General features: G+C 45.1%; 1 protein-coding gene across 2 annotated transcripts in view; it reads left to right on the top strand.

The window, feature by feature from the left end:
• The window catches only part of SH3PXD2B (SH3 and PX domains 2B), a 259726-nt gene extending 249008 nt beyond the window's left edge, over nt 1-10718 (top strand). Inside the window, exons 12-13 of one of the 2 annotated variants that reach the window (XM_075344622.1) lie at nt 151-276; nt 6241-10718. In XM_075344622.1, the coding sequence (XP_075200737.1) occupies nt 151-276; nt 6241-7746 (1632 nt within the window). In that variant the 3' untranslated portion in view covers nt 7747-10718. The remainder of the gene's footprint in view (nt 1-150; nt 277-6240) is intronic. The other variant, XM_075344621.1, reaches the window with a different exon arrangement.
• The last annotated feature ends 2023 nt before the right edge of the window (nt 10719-12741 follow it).

Raw genomic sequence — 12741 nt, 5'->3', positions numbered from 1 at the left:
CCCAAGAGGTTTCCAATGCAGCTACTAGCAACTCAGTGTCAGAATATTTCTTTTACATAGTACATTCATATTGCATTAAATAGGTATGCTAATTGTATTATCTTTACTATGCTTTCTTTTGCATGGTTTCTTCTGATGGAAATACTTCAGCCACGAGGACTAAATCTCCCTAAACCTCCTACTCCACCACATGTTGAAGAAGAGTATTACACTATTGCAGACTTCCAGACCACCATTCCTGATGGGATCAGCTTCCAGGCAGGACTAAAAGTGGAGGTAAGAGTTGTGTTTTTTATTTTTCACATTAAAATTTTATTAGGTTTACAATATGGAGATAACAGGGCCTTTCAGTATTCTAAGAGGTAACACATTTTATAGGTATTAAAGTATACTTGCATTCATGTGGCAACATATTACCCGACAATTAAGAACAGTACAGAATAAAAAAAGATAAGTACATGTCGATATGAACAGATTCTACGATATTCACTGTTAGTTAAGAATATTTCCTAAAAGTAGCCTAAATAATTTTCATTGGGAAAACAGGGAAGCTAAATCTTGGGAATTTGGTAGACCAAGGGTAATGAGGGAGGGGATACCAACGGTGAGGGTGGGAGGGAAATAATTGTTTGACAGCATTGAGATGTTATACCTCGTAATTGGCCTGGGCACCTATAAGCCTTTCAGACTCTCGGTAGCAAGTCAATTGAATCCAGTAGACCCATGCTTGGTCAACTGTAGATGTTTTTTTTTGTTCTTGGAGGTTAGGATTTCTGTTCAATGTATCTGATTGACGTATGATGGATCTCATTGATATGTTTAAACTATAGAGTAATAGTTGGAGATACTGTGGATTTTCATCTGGTGGATATACACTTTAGCAGTGTTCAGTAAATAGTGCAGAGTCTGCAATGGTAGACATTGTGGAGAAGGTTTACCTTACCTGCCCGTTCTTACCCAATCACCAGTATAGAGTAGAAGAAACATGGAAGAGTTTGTTGGTCACGGTAGAAACTCTGCACTATCTGGTATGGAGTTTAGAATTGGATTATTGGCACTTAGAGAAGATCAAGATTTTGTGTACTACAGTCAATAACGTCGACCTCTCTTCTGTTGTCCAAGTGGTTTGGAGATCTTTTCCCATTTCTCGAGAATTGGTGTTGATCAATTTTCAGGAGGTTTGGTGAGCCATCTATAAATAGTGGGAAAAAAATGTTGCACTGTACGCTAGGACAAGCATAGTGTGTCAATGGCTTTAGTGGTCTGGTTGTGTTTAGATTATGGAAGGAAGTGCAGGCAATGTGTAAGTTGGAATGTATTCCAGAAGTCTAGACTTAGGAGATTAGCTGGAGTAGTTACATCTGTCTGGTTGGCCCATTGGGAGCCAAATAGACAGTGTCTATTTCAAATATGCTATGGTGGAGAAATATGCCTAACGGACCTCATGAAAGACAAGGTCTATTATCCTGGTTGGATGTGCTGCCACTTGGAATCTGTATTGTTCTGGATGCCACCGCTAAGCACTGGTGCGCACCCCTTTTCCCCAGTCCAGGAAACGGGTTCGGGTCCGGGTGTTGCCCACACGGGCCGGGTAATAAGTTCCTTACCTGGCAGTCTCTCTCAGAGGCCCCACGTCCAGGGGACCCCTGACCCGGAGGGTAGTCACTGGTTTCCGTGGTGACGGGACCTCGGCCTACTCTGCCGCAGGTCCGTCTTCCAACCAGCCTCTCCGGAGACTGCAGGACGATGAAAAGGGTGGTCAGGGACTATTTACAAGGCCCAATAGTTTTTGGGTTGGCCTGCAAGTTCTCAGCCATGTCTTTTTGTATGTAACGGGCAATTAAACAACGGGAAACATCAACTTCAAAACTTGCGGCAGTCTCCGACCCCTTCAAGGCCGGGCATTCTCAGGGCACATACCTGCAAAGTGCCCTAGCTGCCTTCAGTACCTGCAGACTGCTATCATCATATCTCCAAAGACGATCGGGGCCTCATCCTCTGAGATGAACTCCGTATCTCCCTCAGAGCCGCTGCCATCCGTCTCATCAAATTCCGGGCTGGCAGCTAAGGTGTTATCTGAGTCGGGTACCGCTCCCGTTGCAGCTGGGTGGACCGCCGGAGACTACATCCCTCCTGTGGCAGGCGGGTCACCGCCAGCTGCTACACAGGGAATCACCACCGTAGTTTTGGGGTCCGCTGCTCTTGCAGCCGGAGCGGGAGCTGCAGCTTCCTCGCCGGCTGCTTCCCCCGCGGGCGCCGCCGCTCTAGCGGTCGGCGCGGGGCCGGCATCGGGTTTAGGAGCAGACATCTTCCATCTGCTCCCCCTTGGTCTTGTCCTGGCACTCCTCTTCTCGGCTTGTAAGTTACATTTTTTGACTTCCGGCCTTGCTTTTAAGCCGTGTTCCCAGGGGGCGGGGCTTCAGCTTTCACGCTCTTTTCGCGGGGAAGAAGACCCTTGGCGGGAATCTTCGCACCAAAAGATGGCGGCAAGATGGCGTTTTCTGGAAATTTTTCAACGGATCACCGCTGACTTCAATACAAGGTGCACTTCCACAAGGTAAATGGATGGGTAAGTATCCTGTTTGTGACGCCAGAAATTTGAGGTGTACCGCCCCGCTCTCGGCAGCCGAGCTGCTCGGATCCGGTCCTTCTGTGGGTGGCTCGAGAGTCTCCGGACCTGGGGGCCTCACAGTCACTTCAAATGAAAAGGGGAAGTGATGGGATGGTGGATTTAGGACGTATATGTACGGGCTGAGCCGTACGGAGTTCGTGACGCCACCCACAGTGTGTGGTGATATTGGACACCACCGCTGCAGTTACGGGGCACCCGGGGGAGATGTTGTGCAAGTTGTTAACAGATCCGTGGGCAGGGATGGTGGCCCCGGGACCCATTGGGGGTTTGGTGATGCAGGGAGATGGGCGACCGCAGGGTGCTGGTGTACTCACTATCAGAAAACACACGAGTCTCTGGTAAACCAAGGTGATGGTGGTCGGTACCCGCAGACGGCTGCGTTCGGGTTCCCCCACCCGGCTGGTGGTCTCTGTCTTTCTCCTGCACCTGTCTAAGATGGTGGACTGCCTGTGCTTGCAACTTCAGGCGTCCGCTCCCAGCTTGTGGCTGCCTAAGGAGCCCTTTGCCCGCAGACGCTGGCCCGTGGGATCTCTGAGCCGTGGCGGTGGCCTTTTATCCCCCTCAGTGGGCTGTTGCCTTCAGTCGGGACTTTGGGTGGGACAGGACCTCTAGTCCTGGCCGCAATCAGTTAATTAGCAAGCCCCCAATCACTTCTGGACCTAGCTTCAGGGTCTGAATACCCCCCTTTGTGCTCCAGTTTCCGAGTCGGTTCCACGGGTCAGTACCGGCGGGCCACTACCCTGTTTTGGTCCACCTCGGTTCCACCGAGCCGTCTTCCTGGCTCCTGCAGACAGAGACCGTCGTCTGCCTCCTACCCAAAGGCACCAGGGCTCCTACCCTGGCACCTGTTCAATTTGGGTTCTCTCCTCCGCTGGAGCTGGACGCAGCTCCAGCCCACACTCCTTTCCAACTTGTACTCTAAACATAAACTTCTCTGGCTACTTTCCCGCCCCGGGCTATCTAGGACTCCTCGGTGGGCATCTTCCAACCGCCTGGTTCCGCCCCCTGGTGTGTCTATCAAGCCCTGAGTGGGGTGACTAGGGTTTTGAGGTTGGCTGTGTGTTACCTGTGAGGGAAAGGTGTATTGCGGGGCTCTATTTGTGACTACCTGGCCCGGCCATGGCGTCACACTTGTCTAATGATAGCTGATGCATAGCGCTCTCCTTGGTGTCTCCAACATTGTTAGCGAGCATCATTTCTGCTCAGTGTCAATCGACTTTTGTCAGTAAACCGCAATAAGGCCCACTGGTCCCTCATCCAGTGTAAATGACCCCTGTGCCTGGTGGTGTGGTCAGGTACCCTAGCATGTACCCTAGCAATGGAGCATGGACGAGTGAGTCACTCCCCTAGAAGCATCAATTTAAGATTCCATCACAATATTAACATCTTCCTCTATCAGGGTTCCCTCAGAGAAGGTTTGAATAAAGTCTAAATGTACCGGTTAGGTGGAGTCTTAGGCGGGCTTTACACGTTGCGACATCGGTAACGATATATCGTCGGGGTCACGTTGTTAGTGACGCACATCCGGTGCCGTTACCGACATCGCAGCGTGTAAACCCTAGGAGCGACGATCATCGATCGCAAAAACGCAAAACGCAAAAAATCGTTGATTGATGACACGTCGCTCCTTTTCATAATATCACTGCTGCTGCCGGTATGATGTTGTTTGTCGTTCCTGCAGCACCACACATCGCTGTGTGTGACACCGCAGTAACGACAAACATCTCCTTACCTGCCTCCACCAACAATGCGGAAGGAAGGAGGTGGGCGGGATGTTATGTCCCTCTCATCTCCGCCCCTCCACTTCTATTGGCCAGCCGCTTAGTGACGTCGCTGTGACGCCGAACGCACCTACCCCTTGAAGGAGATATTGTTCGGCGGTCACAGCGATGTCGATGACCAAGTATGTGCGTGTGACGCTGCCGTAGCGATAATGTTCGCTACGGCAGCAATCACCACATATCGCATGTGCGACGGGGGCGGGTGCTATCGCGCTCGACATCGCTAGCAATTGCTAGCGATGTCGCAGCGTGTAAAGCCACCTTTAGTCTGAGCTAGGTAGATATTCACATAGGTGAAGACTCTTTTTAGGATGGAATATAATATACAGTATTTTAGTAAAGATGTCTGTGCCAGTTTTGAGGATGGATTACAATGTTTTTACATGTTTTGTGCCAGTTTTGACTTTTAAAAGAAAAAGGTGTTTGCTGCCCCATCTGAGAGTAGCATAAAGTAGGATCCTTGATTATAGTGGTTTGTCGGACGTCTTGCTGTAGTTTGGATAAAACAGGAGAGGCATGTTTGATCAAAATTAGGTTAGGGTCTCACTACAGAAAGGAAAGCTTGATGTGGATTGTGGGAACACATGAATTGGTGAATTGAGTAGAATGGCACACTTCTCAAGATTTCCAGGCCTTCAGGTTGAAAGAAGTTGTTTGAAAAAGAATAGGCACAAAAGAAGAAAAAAAAGGAGTTAAGGAAAAAAGGGAGTACTTAAGTGGGCTTTACAATAAAAGGGATGGGGTGGATTATACAACTTTAGTCTCAAGAGGTCTAAAGGGTGCTTTACACGCTGCGACATCGCTAGCGATCTCATTAGCGATGTGACACGCTAGATAGCAGATGCGATCTGCCGAGATCGCACATGTGACCGACGCTTCAAAAACCGACCTATGTGCGATCTCGGCAGGTCGCATCTGCTATCTAGCGTGTCACATCACTGATGAGATCGCTAGTGATGTCGCAGAGTGTAAAGCACCCTTAAGGCTAAGCTCACACTTCCGTTGTTTTGCTTCTGTCGTTTTTTAGATGTCAACTGACGCAACGGATGTGTTATTTCACAGGAATCCTGTGAAAGAACTGATCCATCACGTCCGTTACAGCCATTGTGCGTCTGTTTTTTGACGGGTCTGTCGTGAACCGTTTGTGTTTGGTACAGCACAATGGGTGTGCCAAACATGCTGGGCATGCTCAGTAGAGCATGACTGAATCCAGCACTGGATTTCGAGGTGTGACGGATTACGGCAGAATCCAGCACCATAGACATCCATTATAGCTTTTGACGGATGGCAATGGACACCTGCGGAGTCCCTTTTTTTGCCGCTCCAAAAAACTTTACATTTAGCGTTGCTCCCACCTGACAGTCAGTCAGTAAACGACTGATCAGTCACGCGGCAGATGCAACGCAAGGCCATCCATTGCAATCTGTTGTTAATAGAAGTCTATGGGGAAAAAACGGATTCCTCAAGGTGATGGATTGCGACGGAAGCAAAATAACGGAAGTGTGAACTTAGCCTAAGACTAGCTTGACCAGAGACATTAAGGCATTCATAGCCATGAGTCCCAGTTAGGGTGTAGAGTACAGAATTGGAAAAGACAATAAAGGGCTAGACTCATTATATTGAAAAGAGGAGGTGGGTGAGTTGTTCATAGGTAACTTAACGCTTAATAATCCTAAACATCAACATAAGGAAGCCTAGAAGTAATTACCATATGTTCTTAAATTTGCAAATGCAAATTGACTAGCATTGACCATCTCCATCCTTGAAATGTGTGTGATCATTATACATAATTTTTATATTAACATATTTCTATGTGTTTCCCATTAGGTAATAGAGAAAAACCATGGTGGCTGGTGGTACATTCAGATTGATGATAAGGAGGGCTGGGCCCCTGCTACCTTTATTGACAAGTATAAAAAGACCAGCAGTGCTTCAAGACCTAACTTTTTGGCTCCTTTGCCTAATGAGATGGCTCAGTTGTGCTTGGCAAATGCTTCAGCAGAGAATTCTTCTTTGGAAGAAACATCTGGACCTTGTAGACCTCTGCCTGAGCCACCTCAAAATGGCACAGATTCTATAGCAAAGTGGAAAAACAAAGAGCAAGGCTTTAAAACTACTCAGCTAAATGGTAAAGAACAAACACTCAACAGTGTATATGATGAAGCTGCCGAGGATGAAGGGGAGGAGAAGCCAAGTCTACCTATAAGAAGAGAATCGATGCTGAAGACCGAAGATATTTCAGAAAGACCAAGCATGCCACAGCTCCGTGTTCCTCCTCCAAAACCATCTCCCAACATGATTGCTTCTAGTTCTCAGAGACAAGCACTTCCAAAAGACATAAAAAAACCTGAGATAAAAGGTGACAAAGGCAAGATGTTTCAGCTTAAAAATGAAATGGGACTGGAATGTGGCCACAAAGTATCACCCAAAGAGCTGAAAAAGCCTGTGCTTAAGCCTGTCCCTAACAAACCAAAACCTGATCAGTCTATTGAGAGAGTAGACTCGATGGTTCAAAACCCCTTTTCAAAGTCCAAACCACAAGTGAGACCCAAACCAGTCCCTGCAGCTAAAACTGAAATTAATGCAGAAAATAAGGTTGATATTTCAAATCTGAGAAGTAGACTTAAACCTGCCGCAAAGTCTCTAGAGAAAGCCAATGAGCAGGAACCTTTTGTAAACAGTGGAGCAAATGATGCTCCAATGTATACTGCACCTTATCAAGGGGCTGCTGGCAGACCTCTTGAAAAACCAGATTCAAGACATCCGTACAAGCTGGAAGATGAAATCCCTAAAGAGCCACCATCTAAAGCATTACCAATGCCTATGAGAACTGCAGACAGTGAACCAAAGCCTGGAAGAGATCCACCACAGAGGCCTGTAATACCGCCAAGAAGACCCCCTCCTCCTAAGAAATTGTCCACCGAAGCCAATGATGGGAAGGCAACACCACAAAAGGAAGGTTCTGATTCAGTAGCTACTGCCATTTCCAACAAGCCAATACTTGTCCCACCAAAAGCAAAGCCATTTCTACCTTCATCCATTATGGATGATACCAAAGTAAAAAATAGCTTTGTTCCAAAGACACAGGCACCAAGGAAGGTAGATAAGTCAGACTTCAAGGAAAGGTCATTACCTTGTGAAGTGGCCAAAGATTGCTGTTATGTAGCCATTGCTGATTTTGATGGGGATGATGAGGCAAGCAGCTTTAAAGAAGGGACAGTATTTGAGGTTCAGGAGAAGAGCTCAAGTGGCTGGTGGTTCTGTAAGGTTATTAATGGAGGCCCGATTTGGGAGGGCTGGATACCTTCCAATTATCTTAGAAAGAGGCCATAATGGCTTGCTTAGTTTACACATTGCAATAGTCTCCTAATTTCAGGTCTATTTAATTAGTCCATTAATTTATAGTTTTTACATGAAAACTATTTTTTTTATTACATTCCATTTTTTTATTCACTATTTTTTTTATCATTAAATCACAGGAATGGAAGAGTTAGTAGGCCAGGTTTTGAGCATTCTCCAGTGATCATGTACTCCATAATCATTTGGGCTAGATATGAGCTGAATGAGAGATTAGAAATAATGGTAACAGTGAAATTCTGGGAAATGTCTGCGTGCTCTGCTCTGCAGAGGCTGCACAACCACAGCCAGGTTATCAAGTCTTCTCCATATTTGGCCTTCTTAGCATGTTACTCTTCTTGGCTAAATCGTATTTTCGCCACTGTTGACAGTGACATAATAAACTTGGCAGTAACCGTACGGTTTTTAAACTTTGTTTTACACTTTTTTTTTTGTATTTTATAGCAATGTTAACACGAATGGCTCAACTTGATACTTTAAACTCCCGTCCAAATAGGAACAAATGACTGAGTGTATATTCAGTAGCCTGCGTTCCATTCCTGCAGCCCCAACCATTCCTCATTTAAAAGAAGAACAGTGAAATTGTATGTGTACTTTTTGTTTGATACATTTCTGACCTAAAAATGTGGGGAATTTTTCTGTGGACGCTAAATGTATTACAAACATGTGACCTGTAGAGGGCAGCAATAGACAAGAGATTTCTAAAAGGAAACAAAGTCAATAGAGGTAGGAAATCCATCAGGGTTTTACATGAAGTTAATGCGTCAGAATACCTGGCCCATTCAGGACTGGAATGACATTAGATCCACAATATTACCAGAAAATGTGATAGAATTTGCATTTTTATTGCCTGTCAATGGCAAGTTACTGTAATCCAAAAAAAGCATCCACAGAGCTCCTGTCGTGTATCCTCCCACAGCTCCTCTGTACTGGTGATTAGGAGTTACAGGCAGCTGCTCCCCAGGGCACTACTGGCAAGACGATGAAGCGTGACGATATGTAAAACAGGAGAAATCCTGCTGGAATCACTAATGATGTTACCTCCTGAAAGGTTCAGGGCCTCCTCTGGATCGTGGAGGATCTACATGAAACAGTGGCTTCTAATGCCAGTGTTTATACCACAGCTGGTGTAGGACCAGGCTGCCCAAGTGGCAGTGTAACTAGCTGAAGTTATGTTACAATAACTGGGATGCATTTATTTGTATTAGAAATGTATATTAGGGATATATTTAAGGAGCATTATTTTTCACCAAGGAGCTGTGCTCCATGTCTTGCCGCTACCTATGCCTGCTCTAGATCAGAGATCTCACGCTATATTACCAACCATGCGGCAGTCGTGACACGTGTTACTTTTACCTATGCTCAGTAAGTAGCGCCTTGCACACTTTCCACCCTACCATGGCAGTATTATATAGCTTGATGCATTGCCTTACAAGCTGGGTTCTTCTGCTGCATGTTATCAGTAGCTTTTCTAATTATATAGTAAACTACCATCCACTTCACGTGGTTACATTTTCCACTTACATCAGATATGTCCAAACCTTGCATAAAGTAACCCAGAACTCAACATGTAGGATTGTGTTAATTTTGATGGTGCCTTTTTGTAAAGCCTCTTTGGATACAAACCCTTTTGAATGTGGTGTGACTGATCCACATCTCAATGGGCCAAACCAAATCTGCTTTTTTATGCCTACCCAAGTTATTTCACCTGCGGTGGAACCTAAGTGACCTTTCTCTGCCCTCTCATTGTGCCTTCATATTCAGTGAACAATGTCAACTCTGATATTTTTGACAAGTCAGTTGGCTGTTATAGTGACATGAGAAACACACCAAAGAAGTTTCTTTCCTACATTTACATGGCCATTCATATATAACTAATTATAGTTTGCAATTAAGCAATTTCCTTTCTGTACTTGATATCGGCCATTGACAAGATCTGTTGCCATCGGTGTCCTGTACTTGTACTATGATAAATAAAGCTTTTTTTTTAATAGCCTGTGTTTTTATGGTTCTTCATCACAACCACTGGAAACAAATTTGTAAGTTGACTACTGACACAATGAGTGGCAAAATACCAAATAGGGTTGTATCATCAAGTCTTCAGCAGAAATCTGGCATAAAAATGCTTGAATGTAGCAACATTTTTGTATAACGTGAAACATGGACAAAAAAAATGTGCGACTGTTGACGTTTTTATGCCAATCCCAGCTCGCTCTTGACCACTTTTTGAAAATTGTGTGGTACTCGGATGGGGTGTCACCAAGCATAAATTATACATAAATGGACATCCGTTTCTCACCGGTGTACATTTCTGATTGCGTCACATGGCAGTTGAAAGACTGTGATCTTACTCCAGTGCTCTCTTCATTAAGACTAGTGTACAAATGTCAGTGTTAATGATTCAGGACCTATGTTGACAAGTGATGGAACACCTACATGAGCATTTATGACATCCCATAGGCTAACCCATATGGAGTTTGCTCCCCATTGCAGCTAAGGCTAGTTTCTCCACGGAGCACTGCGTCAGGGTTTCGGATGCAGTCCATGGATAACAGGATTTCATGGTCTGCTGCGCTTTTGTGCACATCTGAAAAAGATGAACACTACTGGGTCAGAGGTGAGACAAAGTCCAAAGTGACCCCATCAGCTACATAATGGTGAATGGCTTTGTTGGAGATTCTTCAAAAATCCTGTTTCTTTTGGGAATGTTGACAGAAACCCAGACATAGTGCTTAGTGGAGAGCACTGTATATAACTGAAACGCCTAAAACAGTATCCACTTTTCTGTGATGGCTTTCTACAAAATTTTGGAGTGTCTGTGTATAGGAATTTTTTCCCATTCATCCAGAAGAGGATTACTGAGTAGAGATGAGCGAACCAGACACTTAAAAAAAAATGAGTGTTCGAGTTTGGTGTTCGGATTTTTTATGTATGCAAATCACTCAAACGAGCATTGCTGTGCACGGTTATGCTTGGGGCTGGTAGTGTTTGAAATACTCGCACTCGCATAAATTCAGTGTTATCGAATGTAGTGTGTTCACAAAAAAAAAACCCTGGCGTCTCTCCCCCAGAAGTGTTCTGTTTATGGCAGACTATATATGGGCGGAGAGCCGACCTGCCCAATCATTGACTTCCAATGAGAACTTTAGATAAAGTACGGCTGACCTTCCAGAACCTGTACTTCCACGGGTCCGCTCATCTGTACTTGTGAGTTCATACAACATAGGTATTATACGAGATGATATAGCACGCAATCTCTAATCTTGTTCATCCCAAACTTGTTGGAAGGGGTTAAGGTCAGGGCTTCATGCAACCAGGCAAGTTCTTTAACACTGCACTCAATCAACCATGTCTTTGGACCTTGCTGTGTGTATTGTATCAGTCATTCTAGAATAGAAAAGAGCCTCTCCCAAACTGCAAAACTTTAGTTATACAATGCAGTCAAACAAGTAATGTTCTCCTGGCTTTTGCCAAACCCAGACTTGTCCATCAAAATGTAAGATAGAGAATTGTGATTCATAACACCGCAGACCTTATTTCCTCTGCTCCTAGGTCCAGTGAGGTATTCTTTACACCACTGAATCTGATGGCTGGTGATGGAAGATTTGCATGAAGATGTTTGGCCTTGGAAACTTATGCGTTGAAACACCCGGAGCACAGGTTTTGTGCTGATCTTAGAACCATCGGAGATATTGAGTCAGCAAAGTGTTGGTCACTTCTATGCATTATACTCTTCAGCACTCTGTGCTGTGCCCCCATGCAGTAATGGTCTGGCACTTCATGGGTGAATTGCTGTGGTTCCCAAATGCTTGCACTTTTCTATAATACCACTCACAGGTGATCGTGGAATATTTAGGAGGGAAGAAATTTCATGAACTGACTACAATGGTGGCATCCTATTGTACTATGCTGGTTTATGTAAGCTCATTTGAACAAGCCATTCTATCACAAATATCTGTAAAGGCAGGCTATATGCCTAGGACCTGAATTTTATACACCTGAGGAAGTAAAACAATGAGCAACCTAAATTCAGTGGTGCATCCAAATACTTTTGTCCACCTAGTGTATAGTTTTAGTGTACAGTGGAACCTTGGTTAACGAGAACAATCCGTTCTGGGACTGTGCTTGTTAACCAAGTTCTAAGTGAAAACTGTGGAAAAAGAAAGCGCAATAGGGTCTTACCCCAATATATATAGGGTGAAGCAAAGAATAATCCTACTCACCAATTCGGGTTGTGACAGTCACAACACCTATAGCAGCATGTAACACCAAGTCCCGGCAGCGGTCCCCAAGAGGCAGATAACAGAGAGTAGTAGAGAATGGGTTTCACAGCCGCGCCAAAAGACTACTGGATTCTTCTCAGATTAATGTTTCTTTTATTTCATAACAGGTCAAGTCTACGCGTTTCAGAAGGACACAGCTCCCTTGACTTGACCTGTTATGAAATAAAAGAAACATTAATCTGAGAAGAATCCAGTAGTCTTTTGGCGCGGCTGTGAAACCCATTCTCTACTACTCTCTGTTAACCAAGTTCTAATTCAGCAAAGTAATATTTCCCATAGAAAATCATTGCAATGCAGAAAATTCGTTCCACAACTTGTTAAATGTCCAATCCTGGTCCCCTATTGTGCCATTCCAAACACGCTCACACACATATTATGCTCATCTTACCTTCCGTTCCATTGCCTGCCTCCTGGAACTTGCAGTTCGCCGGTACAGGATGTGTATCGGGTAACCATCGCAACGAGGGAGGAACTCCCGCTGCTAGAGCAAGTTCCTCCCTCGTCGCGATGGTTACCAGATGCACATCCTGTACCGGTGAACTACAAGAACCATGAGGCCGGCGATGGAATGGAAGGTAAGGTGAGCATAATATGTGTGTGTGCGTGCGTGCGTGTTTGTGTGGACTGTAAGAGCAGGTTAGAGCGTGGTGGATGTACGGAACCGGCAGTGAGTATTTTGCTCGTTCAG

This window comes from Anomaloglossus baeobatrachus, chromosome 4, assembly GCF_048569485.1.
Source record: "Anomaloglossus baeobatrachus isolate aAnoBae1 chromosome 4, aAnoBae1.hap1, whole genome shotgun sequence".
In the NCBI taxonomy this organism is placed as follows: domain Eukaryota; kingdom Metazoa; phylum Chordata; class Amphibia; order Anura; family Aromobatidae; genus Anomaloglossus; species Anomaloglossus baeobatrachus.
This window is presented reverse-complemented; position numbering and strand designations above follow the sequence as displayed.